At 34.7% G+C, this 22381-nt stretch overlaps 2 protein-coding genes across 2 annotated transcripts; one reads left to right on the top strand and one right to left on the bottom strand.

Moving 5' to 3' along the window:
* Positions 1 to 905: 905 nt before the first annotated feature.
* Positions 906 to 1953, bottom strand: LOC130641864 (uncharacterized). Its single transcript, XM_057448904.1, has 3 exons — positions 1854 to 1953; positions 1661 to 1763; positions 906 to 1478 (listed from the first exon to the last, which is right to left on the bottom strand). The coding sequence occupies exons 1-3, from the start codon at positions 1949 to 1951 to the stop codon at positions 1140 to 1142; spliced, it is 540 nt and encodes a 179-aa protein (XP_057304887.1). The 5' UTR covers positions 1952 to 1953; the 3' UTR covers positions 906 to 1139.
* Positions 1954 to 16583: 14630 nt separating this feature from the next.
* LOC130630271 (uncharacterized) lies at positions 16584 to 17127 on the top strand. The gene is made up of 2 exons (XM_057443700.1): positions 16584 to 16736; positions 16819 to 17127. The coding sequence occupies exons 1-2, from the start codon at positions 16584 to 16586 to the stop codon at positions 17125 to 17127; spliced, it is 462 nt and encodes a 153-aa protein (XP_057299683.1).
* The last annotated feature ends 5254 nt before the right edge of the window (positions 17128 to 22381 follow it).

Below are 22381 nucleotides of genomic sequence, written 5' to 3'. Positions count from 1 at the left end.
AGAACACAAATCCAATTTACGACTATAATTAACTATTCTCCATTGATTAACACGCTACATATATAAATAACTTCATCATTCGGAATTGTAAAATAAAAAACTTTACAAAGATTTTCAAAATCTAGTTTTTTCGCAGAGCAAATTTTACCACCACGTTAATCATTCCGATGAGTGTCAATAAAAATAATTCTTGTCTGATCTATAAACACGGACATGGCGACGCCTTTTACTACGACTACGTAGAATAAGTTATCATTGCATTCGGAACGTTTGTCACTGATGTAAGATAGAAGAGAGTTATCTTGTGTACCAAAAAACACATTCCTTTCCTCCGTCAGCGACAACATGTTCGACGACAATATTTGTAACGCTTCTGCTGTGTGTAAGAAGCCAGATTTTTTATTAGTACGATAAAGATAGTTACCAATGTCAATTGCACCGCAATATATAGGCGAAAGAATATCTTTTAGCGCTGACCACGACGAAAAATCGAACTCGTAATTTGACTTCTTCACAGCAAAACCCAGCAATAAGGATATCACAACACAAGCGTTGCTGCCATTTGCATCACCAAGTGTACTTTGGGAAAGTAATGGAGGAAAAAATATTGTTTCTAGACTTCCCATTTCCACACAACAGAATTCATCTTCTAACAAATTAACAACATATTCCTCTCCTGCAGTTCGCAATACACCTTCATTAAGTAATTCTATTTCATCTCCAGATGACGATGGAGAAGATGCATTATCATCAGAGCTCTCTTCATCACTTTCTATCATTTCAGCTCCCTGCGTTACATAAGTTTTGTCCATCCATATTCCAAAACAATTAATCCCATTTTCGATGGCTTGCTTATACTGCATAATACCTATTTTTTATTAAGATCTCAGGACGGAAAGTTCTTCATAGTTTATTAAAAAGAGTACTGATAAAAACATGCCTATCGAAAAATAAATAAAGAAAAAAAATATAACAAGCAACTAAAAATAAATAAATAAATAAATAATCTGACATTCCAAACTAACTTACAACATTTAATATTAAAGTCTATTTATATTTATTATTACAACTGAGAGAATCTCACGACTTAGACTATTAGTCTGTATAAGGTAATTTTCACCATATTCCCCTTACAAAATTTAAAAAGTTGTTTGAACCTGACAGTCCAATGCATGCCCTTTAACGTGCATGACAGATAACGCTGGAGTCACTGTTAAAGCAATAGCATGTTCATGAGATGTAACAAACTTCCAAAATTTGCACATGACATCAGTGAAACAATACTGCAATGATTTGTAATTCTTTATTAAGTACATTGAATAGCCAAAGAGCTCTCCTTGAAACATATTTAAAACTTTTTGCCCAATCCTGTGTCGACATGTACTGAGAACAATTCCAGTTTCTTCTACAGAGTTCGACTTTCGTTTTGAGTTGCTTGCTGCAGACCATATTCCACCACACCTATTATCCACTTCGACCTAGAAATGTTAATTTTTCCATTTTAGGCTACTTGTAAGGTAAGAAAATGTTAGCCCTATTGGGACTTGACCTCAAAATCCCAGACAAAATACTAAAAAACAACATTTGCTTTACAACTAAGCTATTGGGTTGTGTATATTCAGAAAATAAATAAAATTAAACATGGCGAAACGTGCCTTACCTTTTTCATACATCTTTCAGAACCATATACTTGTTGGAAATATTCATCAACTTCACTATTTGTCTTGAAAAATGTTCCCTTGTAATACGTTGGCCGCTTTCGTCTAAATATATGTACATAAAAGTTTTAAAGACATTTCCAATGGAGTTTTTATTAAACGACAAGTGCCAATATAGCATTTTAAGCAACGTACCTTCCTGAGGATTTGAATCGATATAATTTAAAGTTTCCATCAATATGGCAGCTATGCTGGGAAGCTTTACATGATGGACATTCAAATGGATTTTGCATCTGGCAAGAACTGTGTTCAAACATCCAGTAATTCCACTCTTTGAAAGACTGAGAAAATGAATTGTGATGTATCTTACCATTCTAAATAATTAAGCATAAAATTGAGTTTTTTATTTAAATTTTATAGCTTTATCTGTTGTTTTTTGTATTTTTTTGAGATTGAGTAACCAATTCTGCACGAAAGTTTTGTCATGTTAACCTTTATGTGCAACCTGTTTTTTTAAAAAACAACAACAAGATGTTTAAAAAAACAAATCAGTAGATAGCAGTGCAACTGTTTCAGGAAATTATATTGTACTGGATACCCAGCAGGAGTAGCTAACTTCCACCGTCATAGGTGTGTTGGTAAGATCGAGGATAAGTTTCACAAGTTAAAAAGGATTTGATGGAGATATATATCAAGGTCACTATATAGAAAGATCAACTTACTCTACCATTTTTGTTAGATATATCCGACAATGACAAAAGAAATGATTTTTCTGAGCTTCCAGGCATTCTTTTTCTAAATGCATCCCATGTTTGAAAAACATTTTCCGAAATAAGAATGCTAATGTTTACTGCACTTCCTGGCCAGTAATTAGATTTGAGTAGAGTTCTTATGTTGAAGGGATCATGATTATGACAGCATGTGTTACAATGAACCAAATACTTGTACAAATCGAATCGCCCGAGAATTGTGAATAAGTGTATTCATCAAATATTGAAATCAGAAGCATGTTTCTGAGACAATAATAAACTTATAGCTTTATATATATTTACCTTTTAATGTAAGAACAACACATGTATCTTCTAAAGGTTGTTTCAACAAGTCTGTTCCACCACAACGTTCACATTTTGGGTAATACAACATTGGCATTCTCACTATAATTAGAAATATAAAATTATGCATAGATGCATAAACAACCTCATAAAAATTTTCAACCTATAAAAAATGAATTAGCTACCAGCAGAAACAATTTTGTGAAATTCGTTCACTACATCTAAGGGTGTCAATGGCTCAAGATATCTTTCAAGATAACATGAACGGTCATGCAATGGGTTAACTAAATGTATGATAGTGTCACAATTATAACAAAGGTTCTTCTGAGTACATCATTGCACTTCACAACAGCTTTCTTTTCATCACACACATCACAAGTATCACAAATTGCTTCTTTACTTATTAATGTGTCCCAAATTATATTTCTATTGCTTGTCCATTGTTCATGGCTAACTACAATTCTTTCGTGCCATCCTTTATGGCTGTATTTTTTCTTCCTTGTTTTCACAAAAGAAGATAGTAGCTGTACAGACTGCTTTATAACTTCATCATAATCTAAATGAAAAAATACAACATCAGCAACAATATTGAGGAGTAATAAATAATACATACAAAATATATTTACAAGTTTACACTTACTACAACCAGAGGATAATGTCTGATTTGGTAATTCATCTACTAAAGATACATTCTCAGTCTCACATTGTATCGACAAAGTACCTACAAATTCATTGACTGATTTTAGTTAAAGGTTTAGAACAAGATATATACTAGTAAGTTTGCACCCTAGTGATATTTTCGTAGACAAAAAAATCAATAGGTATGTATAGCTAGCTTGCTAATATTGTGATGCATCGTTTATCTATAGCTTTAAGGTAGGTTCTCTCTAAAAATCTCTCAAGCTAGCTAGCTATATATTGTACTCCTAGTTTCAGAGTGTCAGTCTAAAGAGGCTTTAATGTGGCTTTTGGGTAGCTTAAAAGCGACTATAGGTACTACACTAATATCAGAAATCAAAAGGTTTTAAGCTAGTTATATCACCTGATTCCTCCGAGTATGTACATACTGACTTTTCCTCTTCTTGTTGTTTTTTTCTTCACCTTTAGCAGAGCCCAATGTTCTTTTCTTATTATAACGTCTTTTTGGTATTACTCTAGGTTTGTAAACCCTGCTACCAGCGCTGGACCTACCATATTCCACAAATTTTGACTTTGGTTTGGGTTTTGGTTTAAGTAATTTTGCAAGAGCATTAATAGAATCTGAAGCCATAGACAAGAGAATTTATTTAAAGTTTACTGCTCGGTTCAACAACTACGCTACCATTATTGTTATTTTGTTGTGTCGTCACTTTACGCGGCTTCAAAGTTAAATGATAATCATTGTACTTTTATGAAATACGATTTAATGATTATCATTATATTTTTTGAGTGACCGTGTTGTAATCCTAAATGCAACGTTAAATTGCGTGTTAGTCAGCATTCCTTGGACAAACATGAATCCTTGACTGTTAAAGATGAGTTCTATGATGTTCCTTTGAGCAGTTTAGATGGTCTTCCTGTTGCCCCATCTCTCTGGAAATCATTTTAACAGATTGATTTTCTGAATTAAAAAAAGAAGTAAACAGAGTGAATTTAATTAGGGCTTTGACCATGGGCATTATATTTCTCATCTTCTGAAGAAAAAAATATTCAGTTATCCTGAAAATTTGGTATATTATTGGCAGCAAAACCATAATTAAGTGTTAAGCTTAAGCTAAATTTGTATACATTTCCTTTTCTAAATTTTTCATAAAAAAAAGTTTACCTCCTTTTTTAAATTCTTAAAGCTTTGTAATAAAAGAAGAATTAACCAAACTGTAAACTCGTGTATTCTCCAAAAAAACCAAGCATTAAGCAAGAACATTTTGTTTATAGGGGTTTGACTTGCTTATTCAATTAAGTAAGTCCTATTGTTTTCTTGATAATGAAATTTGCCTCCTTTCTCCTCCTCTAATCTTAGACCAGTTTTTTGTTAAAAATATCATTGTCCATAAAAAAATTAAAAGCCTAAAGTAAATTTAAAATAGGTTCTTACTAACCTTACTACTTCTTACACTGTCCTTATTAATAACCTCGCTCGTTTCGTCTTTAATTCTTCACAAAAAGACAAAAAAAATTATAAACTGGTTAGCCTAGAGAGCTAGCTAAGCTATATAGCTACATTGAAAAATTATAGGAAATCTAATTATAAACTGGTTAGCTAGCTAGCTATATTGAAAAATTGAGTTAACTGTAGTTAAAAATAGTTTACTTACTAAAAAACTGCTGTTAAAATGTATATATATATATAGCTATATATCTAAGAGCCTTGCACGTCTTTCTGCCTGCACCTTTAACTTTAAACTTTTAGTCTTTAAACAACTAATTGTCTTTTTTAAATTTCTTTAACGCTTAAACTGAAATAAAGAACGCGTTACAACATAATAAATAATGTTTTTCTTTTATATTTGCAAATGTATATAGCAAGCAACCTACTTCCTTCGTTCGCCTACATGAAATTACGAAAAATTTCGGCTGGTTTGGTCGTCAAGGGAAACTTGGATATTCCGACAAATAGAATTACTTTATTTTGATCACGTGAGTTTGTCCAGCAAATGAAATTGTTTTATGTTGATCACATGATTTAAAATGTAAACAAACAAAATCTTGCGGCTTTTCTAGACAAAAAAGACGTACACATTTTTTTTTTATATAAGAATATGCTTTATAAGAATATCAGGTTGAGATCTTAGATTAAGAACAATAGGTAATTTGTTTAGAACAATAGAAAATTAGGATTAATGGTCAGCTTTGTTAGAATTTTCGTTATTATTGTAAAAAAACATGTGCTTAAACAAATGCTTAAAAAGGACAGCCATCTTTTTTGCAAACACAATTTCCGTTACTTTGTGCTAGAACTTCATTTAACAAACCACACAAAACTCGCGGCTTTTCACGACAAAGAAGACATATTTTTTTCGGCAACATCAAAGATTTTTTTCGGCAACATCAAAGGAAAATGACGATATCAACTTTGCCTGTCACAGACACACAGACACACTTAGCGTATTATTATATAGATATAGTCAATTTTAAAATGTTATAGCCCGGAAGATAATGTCAGTTATTTGAAACCTTTTAGTGCGATACAATGTTTAAACAATCGAAAAAAAAATTTGACGGATTTTCTTAAATGATTTTTTTATATCAACACGTAATTGTTAACATGGAAAAAAATTTAAGTGGCATTAAAATATTATAAAGATTTAGCTATGTAACATCATTTAACAAAAATGTGGCGTCTCTATTTACTTTGCATAACCCACTAAACTTTTTGCTATCGCAGGAACTCAAATTGTTTTTGATTTAAAGGAAACTCCCGCTTAGTAAGTTATTCACCTCAGCTTTTCTCTCATTGCTAAAAAGGAGAAAATTTCAAAAAAAAAACATCTAAAATAATACAAATGATATCAGCATTCACAAAATGATAAAAGTGTTGAAGATGACATAACTCACAAGCAAAGAGAGATGTGCAATATATATAACTCAATATACGATAGAGGTTTTAACATACTACTGATGTAAGTACAATGTATATAGTCACGTCACGTGATCCAAGGTTGGCATTATAGATTTCAAAGTCAATTACAGTTCTTAATTCAATTAGCAATTTCTTAAAAAAGTATCACCTTAAACTCGGGAAAAATTTAAAAAGGTAGCTAACTAGTTACTTTCACATTTTATGAGTTAAGTGAGATAGTGAAAAAATATTACATGGATATAGGTTTTTACTTTCTGATTAATAGAATAAGCTCGCCGTGTCTACCATGTTGATTTTTTTAAAGACAGTGATTGTTTTCGTAGGTAAAACGCATTTATTTGATAAAGAAAGACGTCGACAACCCCAGCAAAAGCCGATAGGTTATTCTTTTGCCCGTATATGAACGTAAATACTAGATAGTACGTAGTTAAGTATAAATATATATGTAAATAACACAAAGAAAAAGAAAATATAGTCATACAGTCGACGTTCGTTATCTCGATCTTTCCGTATCTCGAAAGAATTTCATCGGTCCCTTCGGCATTTCAACCGTCCGTAGGCTGAAACACGTCCAGTATCTCGACTACCCGCCGAATTTGTAAAATTTTCTCTTCGTTTACTCATCATGCATCATGGCAGAAAGCGTAAGATCGAGGTAAAAAGCAATGTAGCATTTTGAATTTTTTCATATGTTTAACTACATATAGCATGAGAATAGTAATAATTGACTCTTCTGATTAATAGTCCATCCTTAACCAGGTTTAAAAATTTATATGATGTTTCTAATGTGTGCATGGTTTTGGCAAACTTTCCTTATCTCGACCTTTTCCACGACCGTCGCTCCTTATCTCGACTATCCACTATCTCGAACTTTCGTTATCTCGACCTTTTTCACCAGTCTCGTGGAAGGTCGAGATAACGAGCATCCACTGTATATGTATAGCCTACCTAACAGAATAAAATAGATCAATTTCATATATAAATTAATTAGCATAATTATCAAAGCAAAGTGAATCTTGTTGCCCATTCACGTTATAAAGCCTCATCATCTATATCATCCGATCAATATCTCAACAACACATTTATTTACTAAATGTCCTGCAAGGAATGTCTAGTGTCACAACAGCAACACACTCGATTTTGTTGTTTAATTTACACTTGCAAAGACCAAAGTGGTGCAGGTTAATTGTCTGCTGACCACAAATTATAGGTTTTGAACCATATTAGGCGGGTCTTTTTAGTTGCTAAAAGACCTAAAGAGCGATAGAAAATTGCGTGAAACGACTTCTAGCCATATCTGACGCTTTATATCGCCCGCTATCGGATTTAAGCATCAAATTGTGAGCGTCCATATCAAAAACCTTTCACAACTAATATCAAGCCATCTAGACAACAACAAGCGTCTACTAAAGAGAGAGACGCAGAAGATTTATTTTAACAAACTATCGCTGTAGTAGAACAAACGAAATTAGAACCACGGAAGCGCGACATTGCTAATCAAGAAATATAAGCAAACATCAAATGAATGGATGTAAAAATACGAATGCAAGAAACCAAATTTTGATACCAGTTGATAACAAATCTATCAACAAAATGGTAACAAATACGCATAGCAACAATACCGGGGATCTGCGAATCACTATTACACTTCAAGCGTCTCTTTAAGCACATGAATTTAGAAAATGACATATTGTTTTATTTGTAATTACTTGTAGGTTTGACAAGAACAGTATACATATTCATCTCTATTTCTCCGACCATTGTTTCCGTTATATTTTCCAAGATCGAAAAGAGAAAAACAATACCGAGCATCACAAAAAGCCGTAAGTGCTCTGCTATAAAACCATTATACATACAGCTTTTAGCTTGGGAAAATCAAGTTAAAGTTTGGTCCATTTATTTCTTCTAGGACATGTGGAAAGTCCCAAATTTCATAAAAATCTTAGAAATCAACAACCACACTGGCATTTTGGTGGGCTAATATATCATCATGTTGCCTACAATATATTAACAAAACGAAATTCGCAACTTATAGATTGTTGAGGGTTTCTTTCCTTTGCTTGTTTTTTCAGATCTTTCCTGGAGCTAAATTTAATAGAAGATGAAAACCTTTTCCTTGCCTCATTAATTCTTTTTTTCAAAAACGAACTAGTAAAAGCAAAAAATAAGAATTAAGTTCACATAAAAGAAGCGACACTTTCTGTTTCTAATGAGAATGACAACTTACATTTAAAACATTCCGCCCGCTCCTTATCTCTACTTTTCTAACGGTCTTTAGCGCTCCTTATCTCTACTTTTCAAACGCTTTTTAGCGCTCCTTATCTCTACTTCAAGTAAGAATTTTAATAAATAGATGAAATGATTTCGACCATTACCAGTCGATGATAGCTTTTGCTGTAAACAGGAAACCTACGGATCGAATTGAAAGAAGCGAGAAAATAATGTTGTAATCTTGTGTTATTTTTTAAATTTTTAAAAGGTTTTTAAAAAAAGAAAACAAAATCCCAACCTATTAACTGTAACTGTATTGCATGATCAGGAAGATGAGTTTAATGTTTATGTAAAATTGTCATAAACGCGTTTTTGTGCTAAGTAAAATGATCTAATTAAATATCTTCAACATTAACGATTGCAATTCGGATGCGCTATGAGACCAATTTTTCTGTGTTTTGTATTAAACTGCTTATATGGCAATTTAGGTCAAAAAAAAAAAAATTAGCAACAAGGAAATTTACTTACATTATTTTCTTTGCATGCTTTGCAGCACGACTGCTTCCAGCAACAAACAGACTAGGTTTTGCGCTATAATAAAGAGAAATAGTAAGCTTTTTAATCTCATTGCAAACTAAACTTCATACCACTAGAAAAGCATTAATTTAACATCTTCGAAATTATATCATTGAGCGTAAAATATGGAATTTTTTTGTTTTTGTTCTGTTTGCTGTTCAGTATTTAAAATACTATATTGTTCATTGTATTTTAGAGAATGGGGAATTTTTGAAGGATTGTAGCTACGTGCATAAAGAGAGGACAAGAACAGCACTGTACTATTATTTTGTTATTTCTTCGTCACTATTAACTCTACAAACTGTGCTGTATTGTACTCTCATCTTTAAGCATTCCCAGGGTACACATTAAACAGTGAACAAAATAACAATAAGGATGCAATGTTCATTCGATATTACCCAAGGGCTCAACTTGACAACTTTGATATTTCTATATCAGTCTTTTAATACGTTTCAAGACACTGATTAAAGTTTTTCTCCTATTTTCATTCAAATTAAAAAAAAACAGTGCTTACTTGTCGCCGCTGGATTTGGAGGCCAGCAACACCATTGTGCTCCTCCAAACCCCCCCCCCACACTGTTCACCTCAGCGTATAACTAAAAAAACTGAAAAAACAAATTTCTTGCATTATACATATTTTTGTCTAAAATTTCTTGGATTTGGATAAAATTGGCAAGTTTTAACAAATTGATTTTATAAACCTGCTTATACATTCTAATACACTAGTTTTCATGAATAGTGATTTACTTCATGAATTTTTATGAACCATTGGACTCCTAAATTCCCGGTTCCATTTTTTGACCAGGTGTGATGATGCCATTACAAAAAACACAGATAACATCTTTTTATTTACGAAATAAATACCTGTAAAAAGCTACTCGTGACACCGGGATGAACGCTTCAAATACACAGATAATACTCTGGTCAATAAGTTTTATTTATTATTTATAAAAAATTTAAACACAGGAAAAACGGTCTCAGGGGCGGATCTAGGGTTAGGCAGCCTAGGCAATTACCTAAGCCTAATTTTGTGGCCTAGAAAAAAAAATCTATAAATTTAGAATAATCTATAAAAAAAGAATTATTTTTGTAAATTGGTTTTGGCTTTCGGCGTGGATTTGGCATCCGCCGATTTCGACTTTATGACGATGCGGCGTTTTATGAATTTGTTCATCATTGATATATTACTTAAAAGCAAACCCGAGGCAAAAGTGTCGATTCGCCTAAAACGTCCGCAGGTTTTACAGTTCCGAATGAATGAAAATCACAGGTGGAAGAACAAACGCCTAAAACGTCCGCGGGTTTTCAAGTTTCAATGAATGAAATTCCCAAAAACGTCCGTGGGTTTTTAAGTTAAAACGTCTAAAACGTCGGTGGGTTTTTAAGTTAAAACGTCTAAAACGTCCGTGGGTTTTTAAGTTAAAACGCCTACAACGTCCGTGGGTTTTTAGGTTAAAACGTCTAAAACGTCGGTGGGTTTTAAGTTTATACGTATAAAACCACCACGGCTATGGTTGCATGGACGACAAGTGGATGCTTCTTTATCAACATGATTTAGCTGGGTCAGGTCTAATTGCAGGAAGCACTTCAAGTGGCTAGAATATATCAAAGCAATTGTATGCTAGCTAAGTTAAATGAAAAAGTTTTAAATTTGGAAACCCTTTCAGCTATTAAAAGAATTGGAAATGCTGGAGGGACGTGTGCCATGTTGTTGTCTCAAACCAAACCTTCATCCTGCCTCTGCAAGAGACAATAAATTCATTGCTTTAAAGTAAGTAATACTTGAAATATTTTATTTTAGCTGCTCCTGAAATCTAGCCACTTTTGTGTCAAGAAACATTCTTAAGAGTGGTAAACCACCAGATGTTCTTACAAAACGTGTGATTTAAATCTTTTTCTTATCAAAACAAAAGGTTTTAACTTGACCTCGATCAAATGCATTCTTTGTTTATAAAAGCCTAATGCTAAACGAGATAACTGAGGCAATATATGTAAACACTGTCTTGGCAGTCGAAAGATGTTTCAAGTTGTATGTTAAGAAGTTTTGTATAGAGTAATGCTAGCTACAGCTGCATGTATATTAGTTGGAATTTTGTTAGATTTTTTGTTTATAGTCTTGAGGGCTTCGTGTATCTTTTTCATAACTGCAAAAGTGTAAGCTAAATGTAAATAGGTCTACAGATCTCCTTTTCCTGGGGATCTACAGATAGGTAATATTCAAATGTTGTCAGTCCCTGAAATCATAAGCACTCGGATATGTGCTCCTTAAGCAGGTAGACGACAAAAAGTTCAAAATACTTTGTGTTCTCTAAAAAATCGATGTTTACAGTATGAGATATACTTAAATGTAAAATGATTCTACCTCGTCCCAATGCCAAATTTATGTTTAGCATATACTTTTCGATTGTAAGTGTTCCTAAGAACTAAGGAATGTTGGAACTTTTAAACAGTAAATTTTATATGCAACATCCCACTGCTCATTTTAAAAACTTTTAGGAACACGAGGAGCTCCTTAACTTTCCCATGCTGCTTGTAATTCTGATAAAATTGCTAAAAACAAAAGAATGAAGCAATACCTAATCTAAGAATAGTCCAAGTTTGTTTTATAATATTTCTTCTCTTCTGTTGAACGTATATTTTTGTTTTAGGATAAGATATAATGATGTCAGCTTGGTACCTGTGTTGAATATTCTACTGACAACGAAAATCATCATCAATTAAAAAGCACATGAGATTTGTTATGAATCCTTATAATATTGGAAAACTGTAAACAAAGGATATATAACTATATATCAAATGGATGGATATGATATCAAAATGACTTGTACTGATAGAAATGATTTTCACGTAAAACGATACAGATCGCAACAAGAAGAATATGTATTTGTGATGGCGAGTAGCAATCAGAAGGGCCAGCAAGAAATTTATCATAATTTAATCTATCCAGGTATATCGACCTGGTAACTCTTGTTGCGTACTGTTATGCAAAAGTTCTACTCTTAATAAACCCAGAGTTAAACAGGCATTGGATGTTTTCATTTCCATCGGATCCAAGTTTGAGAAAACAATGGGTAAGCATCATTTCAAGATATCGTAGAAGGGGAGGTGTGATGTGTTCACAGTAAACAAGAACACAAAAGTTCTGGAAGTCCACTTTGAAGTACACTGTGTAAAATTAGGTTTTGGTTGTGAACGGAAAACATTAATCAATGGCTCTGTGCCATATATATTTACGTTCAAACAAAATAATACAACACAAAAAAGGAAAAGTCTGAAAAAAGAGCACTTCCAGTAGTAGTCGAAGCAGATTCTGAAAGCACATATGAAAGTTCTTCATCTGATTCTGCTGAGATCACTGAAGAACAACCTGGTTTTTTTCACTCCTGATGAATTAGAAACTATCAAAACTGAGAATTCAATGTTGTAAGAAAAACTAATTGATGATACTATAAACGACTTTAAGCTAGGTGTGTGTAATGTTAATTTAATTTACCCTTTTGGGTTTAATACAGAATTTACATCAAACTCATTGGGTTGTGTTTCGTTTTGTTTTGATTTATTTGAAGTATTTAATTAATATTAGTAACAACCTTGATGTTATGTTCTAATGGTAGTTGTTTTGTGTGACAATGTAGATGGAACAAGAAAGCTAGCATATTTAATGTTGTTTTTTCTTTTTCGTGCACTGTTAATACAATGAGTAAAATCAACCCGTTTGTCAACCCTAAGCATACCTTCTTGCAGTTTTAATATTCTTGGATTTATGTTACACAAACTATAATTAATTTTAGGATCATATAACGTTAGATGGATACCTTTTTGTCAGCATTACATTTTACAGGGCTGACCATAACTAAGTCTTTAAAAATTCTGTTTTTACTTGGGGCAAATGTAGTTGTTGATGTGAAAATACTATCAGCAGATATGAATAGTTCATCCCTAAACTTTCTGCCACGCTTCAAAGTTTTAATAATTGCCACACTGTGCTGTTTACCACTATTTTGCCGATGCTTTTAAATTTCTTTTATCGTAAACGGTGGCATTCCCTCCATGTTTTCCCTTACGCTTTTTCTTTAATTTCATCGAAAACAAATTCTACATTTTCCGTAATTTTATTAAGCAAAACTTTCTCGGTATCCACGCCAAATATGCATCCTTTGTGCGTATTATCGAAGAAAGAAAGCCGTGAATCTGGTCACTTTACAGTTGTCAATGTCCGTCTGTTCTTCTTCACGCCAACATTTTCTTGATTATTTGCGCCGATGAGGTATATAAAACGAAAATTGCATCAATTAATATTAATGATAGTTAAAGTTTGCGATGCTTTCCAAGCGACCGAAGACCGAAGCTTGATCGAGGATGCAACACCGGCATTTATACCATTCTCATGCGCATACGCATAACCCGAAAAGTCGGGTTACATTGTAGTGTAGAATCTAAAAACAAACTTCGTTCCCCACTTATCGCAGAACGTCGGAAACAGAGCTTCTTTTCACATCTTCCTAACAATAATTGGAACAGAAAAAACAGAACTCGATACACGTATCCAACAGCTGGTGGAAGATACACTTCAATGTCACCAAGAGCACACATTGGCAGCTGCTCGTTTCTTAGACAGCCAACAGTCAAAGATTGATAAAGCATTGGAATCTCAAAAGAAATTGGCCAGCGTCAATCTAAAAGGGAAAGGAAATCAACACCAATTTAACTTTTGCCAAAACGTTATGGACAAATTTGATAAGGCAGTGGACAGTTTGGCAGATAAGAACATCTCATTAAGTTGGCAGACAGAGAAGATTGAGCAACGGTAATGAATATTTAAGTGACGACCTAGCGTCTGATTCAGAAGACGAAAAACTTATAAATCGAGCAGTCCGTTCAGCCAATGCTAAAAGCGAAAAGCGCCGAAAATTAAAGCAACGCACTTTACCCCAACGAATGAACTTTGATCGTAGTAGACCAGCATCCCAATTTCAAACGTACTTTGACCCAAGGTACTCTGGAACAAGAGAAAGTCCTCGCCTAAGCGAAAACATTGTATGCTGTGGCTGTGGTAGACTGGGTCATTATTCCGCACATTGTCCTTTTTCACGAAGCAAGAATACGATGGTACAACAAGTCACTCATAACGAATTGAAAAAACACAAACAATTTTAGTTTTCGAATCTACTTTTTGAGTTTAACACTTTTATAATTTAATGTCATTCTTTGCGTTTTTACTTGTTTTAGATCATTCTGTAGTGGGAAAATTTCAACAAAATTTGGATGAGCTTGATACGTCACCTTTCGTTTTAAGTATGATAGAGCATGGCTATCGCCTACCTTTTAACCTTCAACCGCCATCGTTTGCCGCTAAGAACAATGCCTTGAGTCTAAAACATAAAGAGTTTGTAGCGCATAATATTAAGCAACTTTTAAAAGACGGTTGTATCAAAGAGGTTTTTAACGTTCCATATTGTTGCAACCCGCTTACAGTAGCAGAAGGAAATAAATTACGATTGGTTTTAGATTTAAGACATGTGAACGATTACTTAACTTTCCCAAAATTTAAATACGAAGATTTAAAAATCGTATCACAGCGTCTTGAAACTGATTATTACTTCTCAACGGTTGATTAAAAACATGGCTACCATCACATTCCAATTCATGAGCATGATCGAAAGTATTTGGGATTTTCCTGGACTTTTCCAGATAACACAGTTTTCTCGTTTTACCATTCGGTCTGGCTAGCGCTTGTTACGCGTTTACAAAGCTGACAAGACCTTTGTTAACAAAATGGCAAAAAGACGGTATAAGATCTACTATGTATTTAGATGATGGTATTTTTGGTTCAAAATTATGAGAGACAACAAAAAAGCTGGATTATTCAAAACGATTTAGCAAGAGCAGGACTCACCATTAATCTAGAAAATCAACGTTTGAGCCTCGTGAAATTGGAAAATGGCTCGGCTTTAACATCGTTACTCGCACTAGCAAATTTTACGTTTCATCTGAAAAATTAAGTAAACTTTTCTCACTTGTGAAATTAGCATTAAACAGCGATCGTATAAGCGCAAAATTTATCTCAAGAATTGCAGGACGAATTATCTCAATGACTTTAGCTTTTATGGCCCTTTAACAAGACTTTTTACAAGTCACATGTACCGCTTTATACAATTTCGTTCAACTTGGCAAAAATTCGAAACTTTGGACGAGATTTTTTACTGCGGAAGAAAGACATACAAGTTCTACTTACAGGGAACTTTTAGCTGTTAAACCTATTCTGCAAGCGGTAGGCCCACGTGTAAAAAATGAATCAGTTCAATAGTTTTCCGATAATGGTAATGTCACTCGAATAATAGAAGTAGGCAGCAGGAGACCACATTTACAAAAACTCGCTTTAGAAATCTTTGATGCTTCAATGAGTTATAATATCAAATTACAATCGTCGTGGATCCCGAGGGAGGCAAAGAATAAAGCAGATTTTTTATCAAAAATAATTGACTCCGACAGCTGGGATTGATTACGAATCATTTAATTACATTTAACAGAGGTTTGGCATTTTTACAGTCAATCGTTTCGCCGATGACAAAAATAAGAAAATTTACACTTTTAAATCAAAATATTTTTGTCCGAATTCGCGTGGTGTTAACGCGTTCACTTACAATTGTTTCGGTGATTTTAATTCGTTGTATCTTTTACGAAATCGTAAAAATAGATTCCGTTCGGAGTTAATATGGCAATCATCATATTTCTGGCCATTGTTAACTCCGAACGGAATCTATTTTTACGAATTCGTAAAAGATTACTTGTTATTAGATCTTTATTTTTATAATTATACCGCCAGTAAAACCGTATTTGAAGTTTAAATCTTTGGCTTTGTTAGTGGAATTTATTACAGATTAAAAAATCAACTTTTGTTATTTTCTCTGTAACAAAATTGACACAAGGACAACTGCCGCACGGGTGAAAAATGCCTCGGACGGGCGTATGTGAATAACCGCCGGACGGGCGTATGTCTTAAATCGCCGAACGAGCGTGTGCATTAAATTAGCCAGAACCACTAAAGGTTAGGTTTTCTAAAAACTCATATATAGGAGGCTTATTTAGATTAACAGATCACATCAGTGTTGGTATTTGGGAAAAACTAGACGCGATACAAAACACTGCATTTAAGTCGAAAGCAGCAACTTACGCGAAGGAAACTATTATTAAATACAAAAGAGCTTGGCAAAAGCGGGTAGATTGGAGATCTAAATATACAGAAGTCAACCGTTGTCCTGCCGACCCATTTTTCGTATGTATTTATTTTAACGACTTGGTTATAGAAGGCTGTTCAATAAGTACAATAATTTCAGCACTTTGTGGAATACGCTGGGGACACATTAATGTAGGCTTTTCGTCGCCAACAGACCACTCAATTGTTAAATTAGCCTTTGCAGGCGCAAAACGATTAGTCGGTAAAACGTGCAATAAGAAAGAGCCGTTCACAGTGGACATAATTAAAGAGATAATTGCATATTATGGAGAAAGTTCAAACTTATGCACATGAGGTTTATAGTGTTACGCGTGTTAGGATTTGCCGGATTCTTTTGCATTGGCGAATTATTAGCTTTGAAAGTTAAGGACTTGGAAGATAAACAAGATTCATTTGAAATTATTGTTAAAAAATCTAAAAGAGCTAAGAGCATGTCATATTGTGTACATAGCTCACACTGGTAATTCCACATGTCCAGTAACCTGATTACGAAAGTATCTGTGTATGACTAATTTGAAATTTCAGCCGGATTCTTATTTAATTTGTCGTTTGGCGAAAACAAAGACAGGCCACATTGTATTAGGGCACCTTTCTATATCCTACGAAAGCGCAAGAAAAACATTTCACGAACATTTGAATACAATTCAAAAAGTACCGGAAAATTTTGGGTTACATTCTTTACGCTCAGGTGGAGCTAGTGCTGCTGCAAATAACAGCGTCACTGACAGAATGATAAGTAAACACGGCAGGTGGTCATCAAGTTCCAGTAGGCACGGGTACATAAAATATGGCAAATCTCAACGACTCTCTATAAGCAAAGATTTAGGATTGTAACAAAAATTGGTCCTCTTTTAACTCTCCTACCAATATAACAAGTAACTCCAATGCTGTTGTTTTTTCTGTTCTAATTTATTGTTAGGAAGATGTGAAAAGAAATCAATTTTACGACTAAAATATGTAGAACCTGAGACGATTTTGTTGACTCTAAATGACAATTATAGTGTATAAATACGAAAAATCGCAAATACATGATTCTCGTCACTAAAATATATAGAACCTCAGACGAGGTTGTCGTCCCTAGATGACAATTATCTTGTATCAATACGAAAAATCGCAAATACATAACACTCGTCTCTTTTAAATGCCTCGTTTATCAACTTTACGACTAAAATATATAGAACCTGGGACGCTGTTGACCCTAAAGTAAAATTATCCTGTATCAATACGAAAAATCGCAAATATATGAGACACTCGTCTCTTTTAAATGCCTCGTTTATCAATTCTACGGCTAAAATATAAAGAATCAGAGACGAGGTTGTCGTGCCAAAATGACGATTATCTTTTATCCATACGAAAAATGGCAAATATACAACACTCGTCTCTTTCAAATGCATCGTTTATCAATTCATCCACTAAAATATATAGAACCTGAGACTAGGTTGTTGACTGTAAATGCCAATTATCTTGTATCCATACAAAAAATCGCAAACACATGACACTCGTCTCCTTTAAATGCCTCGTTTATCAATTTAACCACTAAAATATATAGAACTTGAGACAAAATTGTTGACCGTAAATGACAATTATCTTGTATCCATACGAAAAATCGCAAATATATAACACTCGTCTCTTTTAAATGCTTCGTTTATCAACTTTACTGCCAAAATATAAGAACCTGAGATGAAGTTGTTGACCCTAAAGTACAAATATCCTGTCTCAATACAAAAAATCGCAAATATTTGACACACTCGTTAATTTTAAATGCCTCGTTTATCAATTTTACGGCTAAAATATAGAGAACCTAAGGCGAGGTTGTCATCCCTAAATGAAAATTGTCTTGTATCAATACGAAAACTCGCCAATATATAACACTCCTCTCTTTTAAATGCCTCCTTTATCAACTTCACTGGTAAAATAAGAGAACCTTAAACGAATTTGTTGAGCCTAAAGTACAATCATCTTGTATCAATAAACCTCAGACGAGGTTTTCGTCCCTAAATGACAATTATCTTGTATCAATACGAAAAGTCGCAAATATATAACACTCGTCTCTTCTAAATGCCCCGTTTATCAATTTTACGGCTAATATATAAGAACCTGAAACGAGGTTGTTGACCCTAAAGTACAATTATCCTGTATCAATACGAAAAATCGCAAATGTATGAGACACTCGTCAATTTTAGATTCCTCTTTTATCCATTTTAGGGCTAATATATAAGAACCTGAAACGAGGTTGTTGACACTAAAGTATAATTACCCTGTATCAATAGGAAGAATTGCAAATATATGAGACAGTCGCCAGTTTTAATTGCCTCGTTTGTCAATTTTACGGCTAGAATAAATAGAAACTGAGACGACATTGTCATCCCTAAGTGACAATTGTCTTGTATCAGTACGAAAAATCGCAAGTATATGACACTCGTCTCTTTTAAATGCCTCGTTTGTCAATTTTACGGCTAAAGTATATAGAACCTGAGACGAGGTTGTTTACCCTAAAGTACAATTATCCTGTATCAATACGAGAAATGGGAAATATATGAGACACTCGTCAATTTTAAATTGTTCGTTTATCAACTTTAGGGCTAAAATATAAGAACCTGAAACGAAATTGTTGACCCTAAAGTACAACTATCCTGTATCAATACGGAAAATTGCAAATATATGAGAGACACTCGTCAATTTTAAATGCCTCCTTTATCAATTTTACGACTAAAATATATAGAACCTTGTGCTATATCGGACGACATCTTTTTAATACGTCGATATCCAAATAATATGTAGGTTATCATGGCATAGGGTAGGAGTATAGCAATATATAAACGCACCTCCATTTTTATTCTCCTGTAGACGCAAGGCGGTAATGGCCTCTGGCAATCGTTGTCATCTGGTCCGGTTGTACGATCCGTTTATAGTCTTCCCTGTTGATTGCCAGCTTGTTCACCTCCTGGGTATAGACCTTATGGTTCCTATTTTGAAATAGAACCTGACTCCTGTATATATCAACACCCTCTTCCAGATATTGCCGATAGTCGTCGAAGGTGATAGATTTCTTCGTCACACATCGCTTTACGCCTTTGGCTTTGCGATCACCGCCCTCCGGTGCAAGGCTTTTATATTCGTATGCCTTGGCCCTCAATGTAATGAACTCTGTCATGACCTTCCCACCCAGTTCATCCTTCATCAAGACCACCACTTTCTTGTTTTTTCCTATAGGGAATGGCCTTCTATCATCGGTATTATACGCACTTGTATCGAATCTTTTTTCGACGTCCTGCGCAATATCCTTGTAAAAATCATGTGTCTTGATATGGTAAACGAAGCTGTCTGTATCCATGTAGCATAGCTGCAACTTACTACCATATAGGGGCTGCATATAGTCGTAGTGGAACTCATACATCACCATTTTTGACATGTCCAGGATGGCCCGACCTATATACACGGGCTTGTTCATCTTAATTTCGGTCTTGCCCATCTATACACCTAGGAGGTGCTTGCTAAACCGATTTACACCCTTGAAATTCGGTTTCATCACGAGTTTTGTGACTTCTCCTCGTTTGTGACTAGTTGAATGTTATGGCGGTTTCGAATATTTGCCATGGTCTTGCCAAACACCGAGAGGTTCATCAATTTGTAAAAGTTGGTCTTGGTGTCCCTTGCATCTTCTACCGGGATTAGCAGACTCTCGGAATCTGCATAGATGGCAAAGGGTACCTTGAATTGCTGCTGGCCATCTCCATAGTATTGCCATTTTTTGGCCTTCATTGGCATTGTGATCTTAACGGCGTCGTGATCGATGCAGTACCGATAATGCTTATCCTTCGATTCAGCTGTGGGAAAGCCTTGTAGACAATTTAAGCAAAAATGCATTGGGTTCCTATTTTTCGAGATCTCCTTGCCCAGGAGCCGTGATAGGCTTTTGACGGTAGTATAGTGGTTCTTTTTATCATCCATGGTGTACAATAGAGTCACCACCTTGGTGCTTCCGTTGTGCACCGATCGCCTCAAGATATTGATCTTCTTTCCCGTTATGTATAGGACATTCACCGCAATGTCGGGGTTATTCGCCTGAAATTTGTGTATGCTTTTGATACTTGTTGGGAACTCTATACCTTGCGAATTGTAGAGATCTACGTAGGGTTTCATCTGAGATACTCTATTTGGATTCTTCCCTATCTCCTCATGACGGAGTGATGCTATAATGGTCCATTTGAAACACTCCTCGTGCCCATTCACTAGATTAATGACAGACTTCTTTGAGACTATCCATTTAGATAGTTCGATGTAGGATGAATCCCTTGTCAGGTGTAGCCTGTGAAAGTCTACGTCAAGGTATAGTATTCGACTAATTGTAAAGCCACTTTGGGGTAATGCCGGATTTTTCACATGTGTTTTAATCTGAGCAAACATCCTATCCAGCACGTCATCCACGTCGTTACCCTGAAATACTGAGGCCATATCACTATCACGAAAGACCTTTTTCACCTCGATGTACTTCTCACCATTAGTCCCCTCTATATTTGTTGGTTTTGTTCCACATTATCCAAAGCGACAGCTGTACCTTCGCTGATCCTATATCTTCTACCTGCCCCTCAACTAAAGTTTTCACATTTAGCCTCACCATCCCGATATACCCGTCGACGTCCGCTCCTCCTATATCGGGAATACGAAAACTTCGGAAGGTCTTATGGTGAGCATGCTTATGTTCCTGTGGGGTAAGATCTTGCCCTGGCTGATTGTCGAGATTTTGGATATCTTCGAGATAGTCTTCCTCAGCCTCTTTTTCCACCTCATCATAAAGCGTAGCATCAACTAGCCAGTTGTACCAACATCAGCATCTGAGTTTTCACGATCGAACGATTTTTCAACATTTCCTGCCCCTCAAAAATGTCCATTGCCTCCGGCGTTATATGTCTAACTGGAACCCTCTTGGGTGGCCTCAAAGCGTAATGTGGTACATCCCCCGTACCTGGAAGCCTTTTAGGTGGTCTCGGGGCGTATTGTGGTACATCCAATAAAGAAATCAATTCGGCCTTGCGTAGCTTGTAATACCCCCTAAGTCCACGTGTTTTTGCAATATCACGTAACTGTTTCACGGTGTATGAATCCATTTCTTTATTGTATAGATTCTAACATTGTCGGAAGATTTCATTCATGCTCGACTAACACAGTTATTTCCCTTGGGGAATTAATCCTTTGATGTGCGCGTTGATTGTTATGGAATTGCGCTAGAAATTTACTCATTTGTAGCATCCTTATATGACGCCATCACTCTATATGGACTTACCCTTGAATTCTATAACTCAACACCGCATGGTACTGAATGGATTATTAGGGATTTGTTGTGCTTGACCGTACGCGTTTTAGGGATTGTGCCAGAAGTAACATTTCCCTATCTCTGTTGTTGACCCTAAAGTAAAAATTATCCTGTATCAATACGAAAAATCGCAAATATATAACACTCGTCTCTTTTAAATGCCTGTTTTATCAAATTTACAGATAAAATATATAGAACCTGAGACGAGGTTGTCGTCCCTAAAAGACAATTATCCTTTATCAGTACGAAAAATCACAAATATATGAGACTGGTCTCATTGAAATGCCTCATTTATCATTTTTACGGCACTTATCCTGTATCAATACGAAAAATTGCAAATACATGACACTCATAACTTTGAAATGCCTCGTTTATCAATTTTACGGTTAAAATATATAGAACCTGAGACGAGGTTGTCGACCCTAAATGACAATTATCTTGTATCAATACGAAAAATCGCAAATACATGGCACACTCTGAAAGGCCCCGTTTATCAATTTTACGACTAAAATATATAGGAACTGAGACGAGGTTGTCGTCCCTAAATAACAATTATCTTGTATCAATACGAAAAATCGCAAATACATAACACTCGTCTGTTTTAAATACCTGGTTTATCAATTTCACGGCTAAAATATAAGAACCTGAAACGAGGTTGTTGACCCTAAGTGACAATTATCTTGTATCAATACGAAAAATCGCAAATATGTAACACTCGTCTCTTTTAAATGCCTGTTTTATCAAATTTACAGATAAAATATATAGAACCTGAGA

Source organism: Hydractinia symbiolongicarpus, chromosome 1 (assembly GCF_029227915.1).
Source record: "Hydractinia symbiolongicarpus strain clone_291-10 chromosome 1, HSymV2.1, whole genome shotgun sequence".
Classification (NCBI taxonomy): Eukaryota; Metazoa; Cnidaria; class Hydrozoa; order Anthoathecata; family Hydractiniidae; genus Hydractinia; species Hydractinia symbiolongicarpus.
Note: the sequence above shows the minus strand (reverse complement) of the source record. Positions and strands in the feature narration are given on the sequence as shown.